Consider the following 20,424-nt stretch of genomic DNA (forward strand, 5'->3'; position numbering starts at 1 on the left):
GCAGATGAGCTAATTCAGTGAGGAACCAAACTACGGTAGTTCCAAACAGCAGCTTTATGTCAAATAAAATGTTATATTAGAGGGCAATAAGATGAAACTGATGTAAAGTCAAGGAGGAGAGAGAAAGGAAATAATTACTGCAGTGACATGCACAATGTTCTGAATGAAATTTCCAGACAGAAACTATTTTAAAATGGAGTTAAGGGGGAGAATACATACCAGTCATTTACAGTGATATACTACAGGATATTGTAATTATCTCCAAAATGATCTTTATAATCCCAGGAAATTCAGATTTAAGATGAAATTAAAAAAAATATGGAAATGCACAGTTAGGGCACCTAAATAACCTTAACTCTGCTCTAGAATGACACCATACAATAACCATATGATTATGATTACGGCATTTTAATTTCAGACTAGAGCAAATTGATTTTTAGAAGACACTTCTTTTTCTCAAAAAGAAAAGGAGTACTTGTGGCACCTTAGAGACTAACCAATTTATTTGAGCATAAGCTTTTGTGAGCTATAGCTCACTTCATCGGATGCATACTGTGGAAACTGCAGAAGACATTATATACACAGAGACCATGAAACAATACCTCCTCCCACCCCACTCTCCTGCTGGTAATAGCCCATCCAAAGTGACCACTCTCTTTACAATGTGTATGATAATCAAGGTGGGCCATTTCCAGCACAAATCCAGGTTTTCTCACCCCACCCCCCCCGCACACACAGACTCACTCTCCTGCTGGTAATAGCTCATCCAAACTGACCACTCTCCTTACAATGTGTATGATAATCAAGGTGGGCCATTTCCAGCATAAATCCAAGTTTAACCAGAACATCCGGGGGGGGTGGGGGGTAGGAAAAAAACAAGGGGAAATAGGCTACCTTGCATAATGACTTAGCCACTCCCAGTCTCTATTTAAGCCTAAATTAATAGTATCCAATTTGCAAATGAATTCCAATTCAGCAGTTTCTCGCTGGAGTCTGATCGCACTTCATCCGATGAAGTGAGCTGTAGCTCACGAAAGCTTATGCTCAAATAAATTGGTTAGTCTCTAAGGTGCCACAAGTACTCCTTTTCTTTCTGTGAATACAGACTAACACGGCTGTTACTCTGAAACCTGTCATTATGCAAGGCACTGCATTTAGCCGTATGGAGTGGAAATCTATCAACTGCATGAAAAAAACTTGTACAGATACAGACAGACATCATCTTCCTTTCCAAATGCAAACAGATAGACATCGTACCAAAAGGACTGAAGGTAAAAAATCCATTACAACCTATATACCACACAGACTATGCTGACAGCTTGTGCCACATGCTCTCAAAGAAACTGCGGAATCACCTGATCAACATCCTCTACAGCAAACAGGGAAAGATTAAGAATGAGCTCTCAGAACTAGATACCCTCATAAAAAAAACAACCTTCCACACAAACTTCCTTGTGGCTGGAATTTACTAAAACTAGACAAGCCATTTACAATGCACACTTTGCTTCTCTACAAAAGAAAAAGGACACTAAACTTTCTAAACTACTACATGCTACAAGGGGCCACAGCAATGGTTCCCTCAACCCACGCAGCAATATTGTTAACCTATCCAACTATACTCTCAGCCCAGCAGAAGAAGCTGTCCTATCTCGGGGCCTCTACTTCTGCCCCTCCACCCCCACGAACATGATACAGTTCTGTGGTGACCTAGAATCCTATTTTCGACGTCTCCAACTCAAGGAATATTTCCAAAATACCTCTGAACAACATACTAATCCACAGAGGCCTCCCTACCAACATTACAAAAAGAAGGATTCTAGGTGGACTCCTCCTGAAGGTCGAAACAGCAGACTGGACTTCTACATAGAGTGCTTCCGCCGACGTGCACGGGCTGAAATTGTGGAAAAGCAGCATCACTTGCCCCATAACCTCAGCTGTGCAGAACACAATGCCATCCACAGCCTCAGAAACAACTCTGACATCAGAATCAAAAAGGCTGACAAAGGAGGTGCTGTTGTCATCATGAATAGGTCGGAATATGAACAAGAGGCTGCTAGGCAGCTCTCCAACAACACTTTCTACAAGCCATTACCCTACGATCCCACTGAGAGTCACCAAAAGCAACTACAGCATTTGCTCAAGAAACTTCCTGAAAAAGCACAAGATCAAATCCGCACAGACACACCCCTGGAACCCTGACCTGGGATATTCTATCTACTACCCAAGATCCATAAACCTGGAAATCCTGGGCGCCCCATCATCTCAGGCATTGGCACCCTGACAGCAGGATTGTCTGGCTATGTAGACTCCCTCCTCAGGCCCTACGCTACCAGCACTCCCAGCTACCTTCGAGACACCTCTGACTTCCTGAGGAAACTACAATCCATCGGTGATCTTCCTGATAACACCATCCTGGCCACTATGGACGTAGAAGCCCTCTACACCAACATTCCACACAAAGATGGACTACAAGCCGTCAAGAGCACTATCCCCGATAATGTCACGGCTAACCTGGTGGCTGAACTTTGTGACTTTGTCCTTACCCATAACTATTTTACATTGGGGACAATACCTTCAGATCAGCAGCACTGCTATGGGTACCCGCATGGCCCCACAGTATGCCAACATTTTTATGGCTGAATTAGAACAACGCTTCCTCAGCTCTCGTCCCCTAACGCCACTACTCTACTTGCGCTATGTTGATGACATCATCATCTGGACCCATGGAAAAGAAGCCCTTGAGGAATTCCACCATGATTTCAACAATTTCCATCCCACCATCAACCTCAGCCTGGTCCAGTCCACACAAGAGATCCACTTCCTGGACACTACAGTTCTAATAAACAATGGTCACATAAACACCACCCTATACCGGAAACCTACTGACCGCTATTCCTACCTACATGCCTCCAGCTTTCACCCTGACCACACCACACAATCCATTGTCTACAGCCAAGCTCTGCGATACAACCGCATTTGCTCCAACCCCTCAGACAGAGACAAACACCTACAAGATCTCTATCAAGCATTCTTACAACTACAATACCCACCTGCGGAAGTGAAGAAACAGATTGACAGAGCCAGAAGAGTACCCAGAAGTCACCTGCTACAGGACAGGCCTAACAAAGAAAATAACAGAACGCCACTAACAGTCACCTTCAGCCCCCAACTAAAACCCCTCCAACGCATTATTAAGGATCTACAACCTATCCTGAAGGATGACCCAACACTCTCACAAATCTTGGGAGACAGGACAGTCCTTGCCTACAGACAGCCCCCCAACCTGAAGCAAATACTCACCAGCAACCACATACCACACAACAGAATCACTAACCCAGGAACCTATCCTTGCAACAAAGCCCGTTGCCAACTGTGCCCACATATCTATTCAGGGGACACCATCACAGGGCCTAATAACATCAGCCACACTATCAGAGGCTCGTTCACCTGCACATCCACCAATGTGATATATGCCATCATGTGCCAGCAATGCCCCTCTGCCATGTACATTGGTCAAACTGGACAGTCTCTACGTAAAAGAATAAATGGACACAAATCAGATGTCAAGAATTATAACATTCATAAACCAGTTGGAGAACACTTCAATCTCTCTGGTCATGCAATTACAGACATGAAGGTCGCTATCTTAAAAACAAAAAAACTTCAAATCCAGACTCCAGCGAGAAACTGCTGAATTGGAATTCATTTGCAAATTGGATACTATTAATTTAAGCTTAAATAGAGACTGGGAGTGGCTAAGTCATTATGCAAGGTAGCCTATTTCCCCTTGTTTTTTTCCTACCCCCCACCCCCCCCGGATGTTCTGGTTAAACTTGGATTTATGCTGGAAATGGCCCACCTTGATTATCATACACATTGTAAGGAGAGTGATCACTTTAGATAAGCTATTACCAGCAGGAGAGTGGGGTGGGAGGAGGTATTGTTTCATGGTCTCTGTGTATATAATGTCTTCTGCAGTTTCCACAGTATGCATCCGATGAAGCGAGCTGTAGCTCACGAAAGCTCATGCTCAAATAAATTGGTTAGTCTCTAAGGTGCCACAAGTACTCCTTTTCTTTTTGTGAATACAGACTAACACAGCTGTTACTCTGAAACTTCTTTTTCTATGTGTGTCTTCAAAAAGGGACAAACGGAGAGGGGAAAGAAAAAGGAGAGCTCACATGCACCAGCTGTTAGGAGATGGGACAGTCTCCCTGAATGCAGTAAAACTAAATATGATCTTTGGAGTCTCATATTTGAAGCCGTGTAGGCTGGCAATCCTGTGCTCTTACTAGGGTTACCACCTTTCTAATGGCTAGAAACCAGACCCTGAGACCCTGCCCCTTCTCCACCTCTTCCCCCAAGGCCCTGCCCCTGTCGCAGTCAGGGTCTTCACCAGCACAGCTAAGGTCGCCTTACCCAGCACCTGTGGGCTGCACAGGGCCACGCATGCCACACAAGCAGCCAGGCCCCTGAGGCATCTGCAGCTGCTGCACTGCCCCTTCTCTCTGCTTAGGATTGCAACATTTTCCACAGATTTAAAAACAGCACCCATACAGACACACAAGCTAAAACCTGGACTGTCCAGCTGAAAACCAAACAGGTGGCAACCCTAGCTATTACCACAATCCAACATTAGTACAAGATAGCAAATCACCACCCACATAAATCATGCACCATACTCCTTCCCCATCCCCAAAAATTTATCCCAATAAAGGCAGCTTGTCCGCATTCAAGAGCTCTCTCTACATTAAATACTCTTTTCTGCCTACAGCGCTCACCTCCATGGGGAGACTCTCGGATATCCCAAATGAGAACCCGGCCATCGTCGGATGAACTGGCAAAGACGTTATCATTCACTGGGCTCACTGAAAGGCCATACACTGCATCTTCATGTGCAAACACATCCAAGGTCTCACTGCTGCAAGACAAACATGTGTTATTTCCCCTCCTTTTGGTGTACATTGTTTCAGGAGGCAATTGAGAGCCATAGTTTTGTCACCTGACGGTACTGAATGACAAGATCAACACTGCTCAGACTAGATATGAAGTTCTTGTTATGGAATTAAAACAATATTTGCTAACTAGACATCTATCACAAAAAGCCTCCAAAGTGCGGTTGCATTAGATAAGTTTTGCAATAAGTGAGCTAAGTCAGTTCCTCTTTCTTTTCAGCTTGTAACCTTTAAAAGACTCCTAATATACTAGTAATTGTAAACAGAATTAATATAAAATAAACAGTTACTCAGCTGTGACTTTTTAAGGAAGGGAACATGAGAAGTAATATTTTAAAGTAACAGGGTAAATTCATATATATATTTAACACCAGGAATGAGTTTGGCCCAACACATTCTGGGCTACTAATAGCACTGAAGCTTATAAAATTGCAAGAACTTCATGCCAGGGTGGAGCCAGCAACTTTGACAATAATATTAAGGGAAAATACATTTGTCTGATATTAGTCAATATACTTTTTGGAATTTTGGGGGTCATACCTGTTTTAAAGAAGTAAACTTGCTGAAATTGTGCTTTTTATTTTATTTGCATTTCTTTAGGGAGTAAAAAAGGTGGTCTCAAAAGGTTCTGGTTTTAGTTAAAGTTTTTGTTTGCTTGCTTGTTTTTTTACCCTGGAAATATGATGAATGTCAGCTCTGGTTTCCTGTGTTTGAGAGGGGACTTCCTGGGGCCCGAAAGATAGCTAGCTTTCATTTCTTAATTAAAAAGGGACAAGGAGGTGGGGAGTGTTGATTCTTTAATACAAGCTTTCTTTCACCTAGAGGTTTGTCAGTCATTGGAGTTAACTGTTAAAAGACAACAGTTTTAAGAAGTCTCAGCTACTTAGGTTTCCTCTTTGGATGTCATTTCACTAGTTCTCTAGTCAGTGTCTTCCAGGATAGACCACACCTGAATTTCTAATGTGGAAAACAAGCTAAGACCACCCCCCAAAACCCCCAATCCCTTTTCCTCACATGTACTCTTTATCCAACATACAGCAGCAAAACAAGGGTTCAAGCCCAATTTCCACTCTCCTCCCATCTTTGTAGGTCACTTTGAAAAGGAGCAAGAAAGGAAGAATGCCAAGAAAAGATAGGCCAACATGACTACTTAAAGGCTAGAACAGCCAGTGTGAGGCTCCTGGATTTGTATTTCTTGGGGAACAACCTAGATGCATAGTATGACTAGCAAAAACTCCAGTGTACAGAAAGCATTCAAGGAAATCCTGTCTGAAATTAATGCAAGTTTTAGCAGTGCCCATGCTAAAACTGCTGATCTAGGAGAGAGATCAAGTAACTATCTCGGAGGTGACTAACTTGGAAAGCAGTTCTGATAAAGTAAAGGCCAGAAAAGCAGTAGCAGAAAGTCCCACTTGAGCATATGAAAAAAAGAATTTGATGGAGCTAGTTTACATAGAGCCATCATTAAAACATAAAATGTTAAAACAGAATGAAATTTTAGAAAATTAAAAATCAGAATTCAAAATATCACACTGACTGGGTTCCCCACAGAAGATGGTGCAAACAAATATTGCAGTATTAGAGGAATGGGAGAAATGTGCTGCAATTGGACATAATATATCTGAAAATCCAGTATGTAACAAAAGCACATGCCAAAACAAAATCAAAGGAAGGACTGTACTTAAAACACTCAAGCAAGATATATGGTGAACAATCATTTTCTGTAAAAGATGCCAGTGACAAAAACTGCTTGTCAAAACTAGGGATGGGGAGGGATATAAAACAAAACTGTATAAGGTTTTTGTTTTGTTTTACATTCCCAGGTGTAAGCCAGAGAACACAAGCAAAATGGAGAGGATTTGTTCTTACTAAGAACAAGTGTGAAGAGCAAGACATACAGATGTTATATTTTCTCTTCAGTCAACTGTCAGGTCAGACACTCAGGTGAAACATATATTATGCTGAATAAAAGTCCCCAAAAGACTTCTTAACAAGCTTAGCAACAGAGATCCTTCCAAATTATGCTAACCAGGACTCGGGCAATGCAGAGATTTAAGGTTTTATATTTCTCACTATTCTTACATCCGTTCCTGCCTTTTCTGACTTCGTATTCATTTTTCATCAGTGCACATTACATTACTTAACAGTTTGTGGAAGTTAAACAACACGTACAGACCAAAACATTACCCTACAAAGGTTGTATCCCAGAAATCAAATCCAGCTCAGAAGAAACATACACTATCCTGATTGTTCAACTCTGATATTTAGACAGGGTAACAGTATGATGTTAAATATATTTGGGATAACCTTTCTACCCATGTTATCTCACTATGACTTCTAGGACACAATTCCCCACAGCCTTCTACTTCTGGTATCAAGTGGGTATAAAATCCCACAAATGCGAATGACCACTGCCTTGCACCTTGTGTAGTTATTTACACCTGTAGGAGTTCACACTTGCTTTGTACCAAAACTGCAAGGCTTTGGGGGAAATGGGCCCTTGGAGCCAGATTTTTAAAAGGTATTTAGGCACTTAATTCCCCTGGACTTCAGTGGGAATTAGGTGCGTAGGTGCTTTTGAAAATCCCACCACAGCCTCGATACCTTTAAAAATGTGGCCCTTCTACTCTGTAATTCCCCATTTGCACATACTACTGTCTTCATGAGAGTACCTATCCCACCCCCCAAATAACATGAAACCAAAAGGTCACCCGATTTTAAGACCATACATTTTGGGCTAAAATGGTCTTTACTTTTCTTCTAGAACATCAGTTTGGATGCCTCCAATGACTAAGGTAATGAAGCTGAAACAGCAGTGGAAACAAGCTATGCATTTACCTTTCAACATCATGGAGTATAACTTGCTCATCATTGCCTATAAAGAGAAATATAAACACTTAAAATCATGTACTGGTCATTAAAACTTTATAGTAAAAAAAAAAAAAAGTTTTTGCAATTTCCATTTTGAAAACGAAAGCATTCTGGAGCAATGACCAGCCTGGTTGCCCAATGGTCAGCACTCTGCTCATCTACACAGAAGCTCTGGGTCAATTTCTGGTTGTTGTCTAAAGCACCAAGGCCTTACAGGAGCGAAGAGTGCTGTAGAAGACTTAAATAAGTCTTATTTAAGGCTTATTTAAGACTTAGGCATGCCTCACATTGCTCAGACACTTCAGTTAATTAAGGAGCGTTGCTGATAATACTCGGACCAGTCTCGGCCAAAATTTTAGTGTGTGCATGGGTGGAGAAGGTGACAAGAAGTTTCAGGTCTCGTACAGAGACACCTACACCCACTGCAATTAACAAGGGAAGATGTAACTGCTTAAACAGTTACAACAGAGGAAGGGCAAACTAGATGCTATCACAGTTTTAGCATTTGAGTTGTGAGCCCAGTGCACTCTGCATGTTAGTACAACAGTGCTCAGTGCTGCTGCAGTGACCACATATTGGGCTACAATCACTGTTACACAGGTGTGCACACACTACTGTGACCACAATTATTTTCATATTAAAAATCAGATAGCCTCCCTTGATCATGTTCCTCAAATGCAAGTCAAACCATCCATATGAATGCAGGCTAAAGGAACTGCATCCATAAAAAATATCCTGGACCCACCATGCACCTCCAATCTCTAGTATTGAAGGTTGTTCCCCCTCCTGCATTCTCTGTACTAAACACTAGCAAATACAGGTTTAGCATCTTCTGTTTACAAAAGATTCAACACAGCATTATGCATGCAGTTACCATTCATTTGCAGTAGAATGAAGAAAGGATAAAATAAAAACCAAAGGACCTCATCCTTAGCCTAAGTGCATCTATCCATCCCGTAAATATGATGCCAGCTGTCAAGCAGTGAAGCTCATGTGATGTTCAGGAGAATGAACATGGGTTCAGAAGGAACAAGAATCCATTTATTGATATGCATTTTAAATGTAAAGAGAACTCCAAATTTTCGTTTATCTTGCACATGTTTAAATCTGTTTGCTCCATGGTATAAACATGAGAAATAAGTTTACATTTAGTTAAGTAGAAGCAAGAAGTGTTTTCATATGTCCACAAACTCTCTTTAAAGGCTCCTGGCAAATGAGGACACAGAGCAACCATTACTGTGCCAGCATTAGGCTATGTCTACACTTCAGCTTATGCCGGCATAATGTGTGTTGCTCGGGAGTGCCAATAAAGCACCCGTCTGAGCATCATAAGTTACACCAACATAAGCGTTTGTGTGCACAGCGCTATGTCAGCAGGAGAGCGTCTCCTACTGACACAGCTTCTGCCATTTGCAGAGGTGGTGCAGCACTGTACGTGTAGACATGCCCTTAGATTACTGTGTAGTGGCTCTTTTCCATGGTCCCTTAATCAAGCCATTTACACAAAGTGCCTAGTTTAGATCCAATAAAGCCACATTGATTTATATGAAATTACACCAATGAAGAATCTGGCCTAGTTTTTCCAAGGACTTCGAATGCCACCCAATATACTCAGATGAACTGGGGAGGAAGCCATTACATGATGCTGACTTCAATCTCCTATCTATTAAGGAACCTGCTTTCCCCTCCCACCATAAGCTGCAGGAGCAGAGTGGGGAAGCAGAGAAAAGTGTGGGGGTAGGGGGGGCAGGGGAGAATACGAAGTGGCCATGACTTGTCTCTATCTCTGGTTCTGTCTCTATGGTGGGAGGAAAAGATGGGGATGTGGCCAGGACCACAAGTTGACTGGGTTACATGTGGCACCCTAGTAGTTGCTTGCTGTTAAAAGTGTCACCACCATTCAGTAGGGTGTAAGTAGGGTTCACAATAACTTGGTTCTACTGTGATATTTAAAGAAAATGCAGACAATTTGTGGAGAATAATTTGGTAACAATTGTGTGTGTGTGTGTGTGTGTGTGTGTGTGTGTGTGTGTGTGTGTGTGTGTGTGTGTGTGTGTGTGTGTAAGTAAAACTCTTCCACTTCATTTAGAAAATCTCCCCTTTTGAGAATACTGGTTAGGACAATGAAAGACCAGAAAATGCCCACTATTCTTTTCAATTATACTTATGGGGATGGAATAAAGCATATACAGAACGTGGTTTGGTAGTCTAAGCCCCAGATTTGTATTAGTGGGACTCCATGGAATCACAAGTTCAGTTCAGCTTTTCATCCACCCAAAGTATGAAGTTGAGTTCAATGCAGTTTACTACGAGTATTTTAAAACCATTCATGTTCTTTGTGTTCATTGGACATTAAAGGCTCCAGAGCATTCTTCATAGGAGCAGGGTTTGCCTGGTGTCTTTGGCCAAAGTTTCCTTTCCAAAGTTTGTTGTGCAGAGCACTGTCCACCCAGCTGCTGCCCTCCGCTCTAGAAGTAGCTTGATATAATAAACTCTACCTGTATACATACACACAAAATGCTTTGAGATCTTTTGGACAGAAGTTAAAAATATATACTTGTTTTGGGCAACCTGCCTCAATCCATAAACACACTGTCAAACATTTTCATGATAAGAAGGAGCTCTTCTTTCATTGTGAGTATGTTCCACTCAGCTTAATCAAGTTTCCATATTTTAGTTTTTCCAATTTGCAAAAATAAATAATCTGATTTTCTGTGGTTGAACTTCAACTCACTTCAAATTGTAATATTATACTGCACAGGGAAAAACCTTTACACTTGCACTTCTATCATACCTTTCAAGGATGTCAGACCACTTTATAAAGTATATTTAGCCCCCTTTTATAAAGGGAAATAAAATAGAGAAGGTAAGAGACTTAGTTTACAGCGCTGACTATAAAGTTCACAAAATCTCAGTGGGAGAAGGAAATCAAGAGCTTCAAAAATGTGCTAAAAAAAGAAACAAACTTAACTACATCATAGGGTGGGCAGATAAAGGATACACATTTCTTTCCCTTCTTCACTGGTCTCATTAGACTGTAGAAGGTATGCTCGGCATGGATTGATACATATGCAAATATCCATTCAATAAAACATGTTTATTCTCCTCCCCTTCTCTGAAAAAAGTTTCAATATTTAAAAACAAGGGGGGGGGGGGAGAGAATCTAGTACTGATGAAAGGTGTCAGACCAAAAATTCTAGAGACTGCAGTCCTCTATACATTTCTCCAGAGCAAGTACATATTTCTGCCACACAGCTTCTGTCCCAATACCTCAATGCTGAATTTTAAGAATGAAAGTTGCTCAGTTTTAACAGCCAGTTTACTACCAAAGTGAAGTAAGACTATCAGCAAGTGAGCCAATCAGTGCCAAGTGTGCTGGTGGTTTTTCAATGTAGACATCTGCCCACTGGAAGAAGCAATGAGATCCCAAGCTCATTTCAGAGACCACTTAACAGCCATCAGATGGTAACAGCATTTGATCACTACCAACCTGTTCTAAATTTGAACTGGCAACCTATAGTCAAAGCTCTGTATTCCATGCTTACTTGTGGAACTGTCAGACTATTCTGTTGGATGGCCTGCTCCTTAGCTGAGCCAGAGCTCAAGGAAGGGCAAAGGTGGCTTTTAGCCACCTATCCACTTCTTCAATCTCCAAAGGCTGATCTGGATCCAGTGATATCTTCCAGAAGCCTCAGAGTGCTAGGCTTCCTTTGCCAGGTTTGGGGAGGGTCAGGAGCAATGGCACAGAGCAGACTATGCCACCTCAGCAACATCCAGAAATTTTTCCCATTTTAGGGGGCTCCTCGGGGGCCAATTTAGAGCAGTTCTGTGGAGGCCAATGAGTCTTTGTGTGGGATAGGACCTGGCTTATTGTTTTTATTCTAAAGAGTTTATAATCCAGTCTCCTTAAATCAGGTTTGTTTTCCTTCCTTACCTCCAGAGAACACTTTTGTGTTACCACTGTTGAAAGCTAGGCAGAAGATGTTAGAATGATGCTCCCCTTTCAGCTGCACTGGTTTGACTCTGGAGTGGATGGCTTGTTCCATATGCCAAAGCAGGACCCGGCGGTCATCCCCTCCTACAAAATAAGGAAAGGAAGCCTGTGTGACAGACTGAACTAAATGTAAGCCAATGGAAGAGAGAAGGAAGATATTTAATACTGTCAACATTCACACAGGCTTTGTTGGGATGCAGATTGGTTTACCACACACCCCAATCCACCCTTCCACCCCCATTGGTTTGGATATGTTAATAGTTACCAAGAAAATTATTCACATCAAGAGATAACACCTGGACATTTGGTTATCGTTTATGAAAAGCAGAAAAGACAGTAGGTTAAATCTAAAACAATACTTTCTTTTTGAAAACAACAAAAACAAACAAACATTCTTTCAGCATATACAGACACCATCAACCTGCAGGGACCAAAAGAACCTCCCATAAATTGGGCTGGCTACAGGACAGGGTGCTAAATATCAAGATTTTAATACAGATGCAACAGAATGCCCTCTCAACCTACTCTTAAATTAAAGATTTGTAAAGGGTTTAGAAAAAAAAAAATGTATTTCTGTGGTGAATACCTGTCACAGGCTGGTTGATAGTGGCAATCAACAGAGCAATATGGGCTTAAATCCTTTTTTTTTTTTTTTTTTTAATTTGCAGCTCTTTGTACTTTTCACCATTTACCTGGTCACCATTTTGAAAGGCAGTAAGCCATCCATAAAATATACTCAAATATTTGCTAGACAGATAAGGCAAGAGTTGGAAAGGAAATATTAGCTGATTTTCAAGCTTCTAAAAACAGTATTAAAACAACAGTGATTAGACTTAGGCAGAATAACATTTGACAATGCCCTTTGAATGTGGAGTGCTTATGAAAAAGCACATGTTTGAATATTTGGATAAGAAAGTGTTTTTTAAAGGAACAGCCAAACAAGTTAGGCTCAAATAAATTTAGTTGGTGATTTTTATATGTGAACAACAAGTTATATTGGAGATTAGAAGAGTCATTACATAGAGAAAAGTTTCAGTTAAAACATTTTAACATTTCCTTGCACAACTGGAAGCCCAAAACACAGCAAGCTTGGGCCACTGTATGGGCCAAAAGTGAAACTGACTACAACCAAAGTGAAGCTGATTATTTGGATAATAAAATCAAACGAAAGTCAAATGCATAGAGTTTAAAAAAAAAAAAAACACAACACACACACACAAAACAACCACCCCCCCACAATAAAAAAGGTTAAGTCAGATTTGTCAAAACTTTAGTAACAGAAGGAAATTGTTTCATGGAATTGAGTTATACTGAATGTGCTTTTAGTTACCAGTTTCTTAGCTAAGTGAAGTGTCTTAAGGCAATCCTTCTAAAATCTGTTAACACACAGCACAGCAGTATTCAAACACTTCTTATACAATAAATTCCTTGGGACAGGGACCATCCCTTTGTGATGGGTTGGATCACAGAAACCCCCTTGGGGCTGCCAACTGATGTGCCAAGACTACTACTGCCCCGACTTTCCCTGCCAGCTTGGGACTCCAGCACCCCGTCTTGTGGAGCCAGACATGCCATTCTGCTCCAACACAGACCCAGGGTCTGAACCATGTGCCCCAAAGCTGAAGACTTAACTGAAAGCAACTTAAGAAGTGTTCCTGTCTTTAACACGCAGATGCCCAACTTCCCATGGGGTCCAAACCCCAAATAAATCCGTTTTACCCTGTATAAAGCTTACACAGGGTAAACTCATAAATTGTCTGCCCTCTGTAACACTGATAGAGAGATATGCACAGCTGTTTGCCCCCCCAGCTATTAATACATACTCTGGGTTAATTAATAAGTAAAAAAAGTGATTTTATTAAATACAGAAAGTAGGATTTAAGTGGTTCCAGGAAGTAACAGACAGAACAGAGTGACTTACCAAGCAAAATAAAATAAAAACACGCAAGTCTAAGTCTAGTACAGTAATAAAACTGAGTACAGATAAAATCTCACCCTCAGAGATGTTTCAATAAGTTTCTTCCACAGACTGGGCACCTTCCTAGTCTGGGCACAATCCTTTCCCCTGGTACAGCCCCTTGTTCTAGCTCAGGTGGTAGCTAAGGGATTTCTCATGATGGCTGCCCCCTTTGTTCTGTTCTACCCACTTGTATATCTTTTGCATAAGGCGGGAACCTTTATCCCTCCGGGTTCCCACCCTGCCTTCTCAATGGAACAGCACCAGGTTAAAGATGGATTCCAGTTCAGGTGACATGATCACATGTCACTGTAAGACTTCATTACCCAGCCCACAGGTACACAGGAAGACTTACAAGTAAAACAGAGCCATCTACAGGTAATTGTCCTGGTTAATGGGAGCCATTAGGATTCCAAACCACCATTAATGGCCCACACTTTGCATAACTACAATAGGACCTCAGAGTTATATTTCATATTTCTAGTTTCAGATACAAGAGTGATACATTTATACAAATAGGATGACCACACTCAGTAGATTATAAGCTTTGTAATGATACCTTACAAGAGACCTTTTGCATGAAGCATATTCCAGTTACACTATATTCACACTCATTAGCATATTTTTTATAAAATCATATAGAGTGCAACGTCACACCCTTCCCCTATTTTTGTACTGTACAGTGCAAGCTGATGATATATGATACACTTGTAATGTGTTCAATGATCACTAGGAATAGAGATGCCAAATAAGTGACATGTCCAGATTAATTATAAATGAACTTCAGTTTATTGGAAACCGATGTGTGCTTGGCTTTCTTGCTGGCTGGAAATGTGGCACAGGAAGTTCACATGTACACTCCAGCTGTTTCAGATGAGTGAGTAATTAATAAAAGTGAAGGTTTTAGAGAAATGCAAGAGGCGGCCATTGAAATACATTAAATGAAGTCTTTAAGATGAAGAAACCTGGCAGACACCGACACTTTTAACTGGTTACTTTTCAGAGATCAGAGTTATTGTCAAATTATCAACCCGTTTATGACAATCATGTCTTTTAGTTGTCACCACCCAGCAACACCAACAGTTTAGGCTCAAGCCTTCAATATGTAGGGGAGGTGATCAGCAACATTACCGTATTTCTATCAGATATTTCTTGAGATGCACATTGTAAGAGGGCTTTTTGTAGAGTCAAAATATAATTTAATATTCTATTATGGGAACAACATAAGACTGTAAAACCACCAGCCACAGGTCTACATTACCCAAATGCTCCTAGTTCTCAAATGTGACTACAATCAACTATGACTCTCACAAACTCTGTTAATGCTGTAAAAGTGCATTTCCTGTCAATGAAATCTTTAAGAGTTAAGGAAATCACCAGGTAAGGCAACATTTGCATTCCCACCCCCCTCCCCCCATCCACCTCAGTTCACATTTTACTGTCTGAACGACACAATATCCAGGGACACTCAGGAAGCTCATCTGTAAAATAAATTCCCTTTGACTTCCAACAGACATTCAGTCTGGCTCTGACAGAAGTTATGAAGGTTACTCAAGCAAGCATAAGCATTGCACAGCAGGGCTTCCCTGCTGCAGAACTTTGTACATTTAGTGCACGCGTTCGGAAGAGGAGGAATTACAATTTGGATGGGAAAGAGTCTTATCCATGCTACAATTTAAACACTTTCAAGTACTGAGAGTTCAACATGAATTCCCTCTCCCTGTCGCCTCTATACATCCCCTTCTCTTTAATAGGTTCCTGTCCCCAGCAGCTCCCTTTTATGCCTCCTAGACATATGTAACACTCCTCTGCAAACCTCATCCACAGCCACTTGCAGACCAGCTAAAGTTTGGTACAGAGAGTATGGATTACCTCCTATGGCAGTGGTTCTCCAAGCCAGTCCACTGCTTGTTCAGGGAAAGCCCCTGGTGGGTCGGATTGGTTTGTTTACCTGCTGTGTCCGCAGGTTCGGCAGATCGCAGCTCCCACTGGCTGCGGTTTGCTGCTCCACGCCAATGCGAGCTGCGTGAAGGGCAGCCAGCATGTCCCTTGGAGACCATACCTCCATTGTACAACTACAACTCCTCCGTATTGCCAATATCTTAGGTATTTATATGGCTACTCCATTATGACACCATCTGAGCATCTCATTATCTTTAATAAATACTTATCCTCATACCAACCCTGTAAGATGGAGATAATAGCAATTCCCTATTTTACAGATGGGGACTGAAGCAATGAAAGACTAAGGCCTAGTCTACAATGAAAAATTTTGCTGGCATATAGTTATGCCAACTGGCAGAGAAGAGGGGAAGGGTAGAAACAATAACAGTGCACCTAACCAGCATCTCTACACCTGCAAATGCCCTAGTGTAGATGCAGCTATACTGCCAAAAGAGTCATTTTGCTGTAGAGCTTATTTCATTTGGGAAGCTGTTACAAGCTATACCAGCAAGAGAACTCTTTTGGCAGTATAAGTTGTATCTCCACTAGGAACATTTATTAGCAAAGCTATACCCACAAACCCTTTCTAGTGTAGACAAGGCCTAAGAAATTTGCCCACAATCACACAAAGTCTTTGGCAGAACCAGGCACTGAGTCCAGGTCTCTGAATCATAGGCTAGCACCCTACCCACTGGACCATCCTTTCTCTAGGACATGGTGGAAGAAGGCAAAGGGATTTTAGATTCACAGGTAAAGTTGCCTGAGAAGTACAGCTTGTAGCTCCTCTCTGAAGGCAAATCTCTCATGGCTCACTACAAGAAAGTCCAAGAGTCCCACTCCCGCTGGACTGGGACTCCCACTACCAAAGTTTAAGTCCAGAAGAACCTATGGTGGCACAGCTGGATGGATGGAGGGGCAGCACAGAGGAAGCTAAAATGTGGAGTTTATGTGTTACTGACCCCATCCCATCTAAAATGGTGGTTAGAATAACTAGTAGGTGTACGAATGGCAGTGCTTTACAGCATCATGGTAGCATTAGAGATAAGATTTGAATGACTCATGTAAATTGTTTTTAATTAAATTCCTTCTGAGTTGATATTTGCTATGCCGTTTCTCAGACAGAAAAGGAATGGTTCTGAAGTTTTATTTAATAAAAAAAAAATCCATTGAGTCATAATCTGTTGACAATTACTTGTATCATGATTTTTCCCGGTACTGATAATAAACTTAGACCTCTATATTATTTGCATTAGCAGGATATCCTTTCTTCAGGATTGGTACAACTATTGCCTTTAATCAGGGAAAAATAATAATGAAAGTAATTTTCAACAGAACAAGTCCAGTTTTAGAGAAACTAGTAGGCACACAACAATGAGATTTCAAACCAGGCCAAAGTTACACTGATCAAGACATTCACACTCGGAGTTCACAGGAAAAAAAGAAGTGAGAATGGGGATTAGAGATGTTTGCTTTTTTTCCAATCAACTTGAAGAAGGCATTTGATTTGATTTGGACGAAAGCATTAAGAAAAGTAGTAAAATCAAATGGAGTTCCAGATAGGGTAACTGCAATTGTAAAAGAAAATTATGTACTGAGACTCCTGCTGTGCCATAAGATTTGGTGGAAAATTAAGCAACTGGTTCAAGTCAAAGTTTAGGGTAAGACAAGGTGGCATGGAATCCCCATCGCTTTTCATCATAGTTCCTATTTTTAAGAAAGGAAAAAACGTGATCCAGGTAACTACAGGCCTGTTAGTTTGACATCTATAGTATGCAAGGTCTTGGAAAAAATTTAGAAGGAGAAAGTAGTTAAGGACATTGAGGTCAATGGTAAATGGGACAAAATACAACATGGTTTTACAGAAGGTAGATCGTGCCAAACCAACCTGGTCTCCTTCTTTGAGAAAGTAACAGATATTTTAGACAAAGGAAATGCAGTGGATCTAATTTACCTAGATTTCAGTAAGGCATTTGATACGGTGCCACATGGGGAATTATTAGTTTAATTGGAAAAGATGGGGTTCAATATGAAAATTGAAAGGTGGATAAGGAATTGGTTAAAAGGAAGACTACAGCGGGTCAGACTGGAGGGAGGTTACCAGTGGAGTTCCTCAGGGATCGATTTGGGGACCAATCTTTTTATTACTGACTTCAGCACAAAAAGTAGGAGTGGGCTAATAAAGTTTGCGGATGATACAAAGCTGGGAGGTACTGCCAATTTAGAGACGGACTGGGATATCATACAGGAGCATCTGGATGACTTTGTAAACTGGAGTAATAGTAATAGGATGAAATTTAATAGTGAGAAGTGTAAGGTCATGCATTTAGGGATTAACAACAAGAATTTTAGTTATAAGCTGGGGATGCATCAATTAGAGGTAACGGAAGAGAAGGACCTTGGAGTATTGGTTGACCACAGGATGACTATGAGCCGCCAATGTGACATGGCCATGAAAAAAGCTAATGCAGATTTGGGATGCATCAGGCGAGGTATTTCCAGTAGAGATAAGGAGGTGTTAGTACTGTTATACAAGGCACTGGTGAGACCTCATCTGGAGTACTGTGTGCAGTTCTGGTCTCCCATGTTTAAGAAGGATGAATTCAAACTGGAACAGGTATAGAAAAGGGCAACTAGGATGATCCAAGGAATGGAAAACCTGTCTTACGAAAGGAGACTCAAAGAGCTTGACTTGCTTAGCTTAACCAAAAGAAGGTTGAGGGGAGATATGATTGCTATTCATCCCTCTGATATATTTATAGAGAGCAGAGAGGGAGAGGAATTATTTAAGCTCAGTACTAATGTGGACACAAGAACAAATGGATATAAACTGGCCATCGGGAAGTTTAGACTTGAAATTAGATGAAGGTTTCTAACCATCAGAGGAGTGAAGTTCTGGAATAGCCTTCCAAGAGAAGCAGTGGGGGCAAAAGACCTATCTGGCTTCAAGATTAAACTCGATAAGTTTATGGAGGAGATGGTATGATGGGATAACATGATTTTGGCAATTAATTGATCTTTAACTATTCATGGTAAATAGGCCCAATAGCCTGTGATGGGATGTTAGATGGGGTGGGATCTGAGTTACTATGGAGAATTCTTTCCTGGATATCTGGCTGGTGAATCTTGCCCACATGCTCAGGGTTCAGCTGATCGCCATATTTGGGGTTGGGAAGGAATTTTCCTCCAGGGCAGATTGGAAGAGACCCTGGGGTTTTTTTCGCCTTCCTCTGTAGCATGGAGATTGCTGGAGGATTCTCTGCTGGAGGATTTGCTGCACCTTGAAGTCTTTAAACCATGATTTAAGGACTTCAATAGCTCAGACATAGGTGAGAGGTTTATTGCAGGAGTGGGTGGGTAAGATTCTGTGGCCTGCATTGTGCAGGAGGTCAGACTAGATGATCATAATGGTCCCTTCTGACCTTAATATCTAGGAGTCTATGTTCTTAAATTGGATGTCAAGAATGGTAAACAAGTTGGAGGGTATGGTACTCTAATCTAGAGTTAAGCGCTTTACTTATTCAGATGACATCATACAACTGGCAAAGATGTTTGAATTAGTGAGTATACTCTTTGCTACTTTGGAAAATTGGTGTAGTCAATTTAGAGTTACAATAAATGCTAAGATGAAAGGGTTTTAATTTTGGAAAAGGGACAATACATAAAGCATTGAAATGCAGCTGTGGTGAAGTTGCAGAACAAGTAAAAATCACACATGTACCTAGGAAGCTTGATGAGTGCTAATGGTTCCATCAAGGAAGAGGTTAAACAGAGTTATACTTTAGCTACAAGTGCTGCACAGAAATTGTTGAAATCATGAACTGATAACAGTATATTTGGTATCAAAGTGATAATTCATCAAACCAGAGTATTACCAGTATTACTCTATGGTCCAGAAGCAGCTGCATTAAATGAAACTATTATCAGAAGGCTGGAGAGAGGTGAGATGAAAATTCTTCAGAAGATGGCAGGTGTAAAGTGGAATGATTTTAAGAAAATAAAGTTAGGAGGAGAGCAGATGAGAAATCATGGTACTGGATTGACTGCAATAGAAAATATTACAATGGTGGGGAAGAGTGTAGAAGACAAACAGATGACAGGATGCCAAAGAAAATAATGCAAACACAACAGAGGTCAGTCTGACCTAGAGGCTAACTACCACCTAGATGGTGGGACACCGCATGCAGGGACATGATCAGGCTGGACTTAATGGGCGAATGAGCCATGGACAGGAACGAATGGTGACACTTGTACTGCACCTGTAAAGCTGCTTTGGAATGAGAAGAGGAGTCATAGAACGGTACATAATGACTCCTCCTCTTAAAACGTTGCATCTACTTTCCTTACTCCGACAAATCAGAGGTCTCTTGGCCTGAAGTGTAGTTTTACTCATAGAAGTAACTATATCAAGATAGCATATTCATTCTCAACAGAACTTCTCTCCTTGAGGGTATTCAGATACCCCATCTATTTAGTTTAAATTAGTACCCAAGTGTTTACAGCATTTTGGTCATATCAGCACTTGCTGAACCAGTACAGCTAAGATCCACAAGGAGTAAGGGAAATCCAATGTAACAAAACTAAAATCCCAATCAGTTATACCTGTGCCACTGTAGACAGAGACATTGAACAGGTGCCAGAGGCCTAATTTGGACTGCCAAACCTTTATTAATAGTAATGATGTGCAAAATGGGAAGAACTCAGTT

At 41.1% G+C, this 20,424-nt stretch overlaps 1 protein-coding gene across 1 annotated transcript in view; it reads right to left on the reverse strand.

Annotated features, from left to right (window-relative positions):
* Positions 1 to 20,424, reverse strand: part of DCAF5 (DDB1 and CUL4 associated factor 5) — a 109,535-nt gene that overhangs the window by 81,122 nt on the left and 7,989 nt on the right. The window contains exons 2-4 of the mRNA XM_084630267.1: positions 11,761 to 11,904; positions 7,794 to 7,830; positions 4,782 to 4,921 (exon numbers count right to left, since the gene is read on the reverse strand). Coding sequence (XP_084486393.1) covers positions 4,782 to 4,921; positions 7,794 to 7,830; positions 11,761 to 11,904 — 321 coding nt within the window. The remainder of the gene's footprint in view (positions 1 to 4,781; positions 4,922 to 7,793; positions 7,831 to 11,760; positions 11,905 to 20,424) is intronic.

This window comes from Lepidochelys olivacea (assembly GCF_965140295.1).
Source record: "Lepidochelys olivacea isolate rLepOli2 genome assembly, chromosome: 6".
Taxonomy (NCBI): domain Eukaryota; kingdom Metazoa; phylum Chordata; order Testudines; family Cheloniidae; genus Lepidochelys; species Lepidochelys olivacea.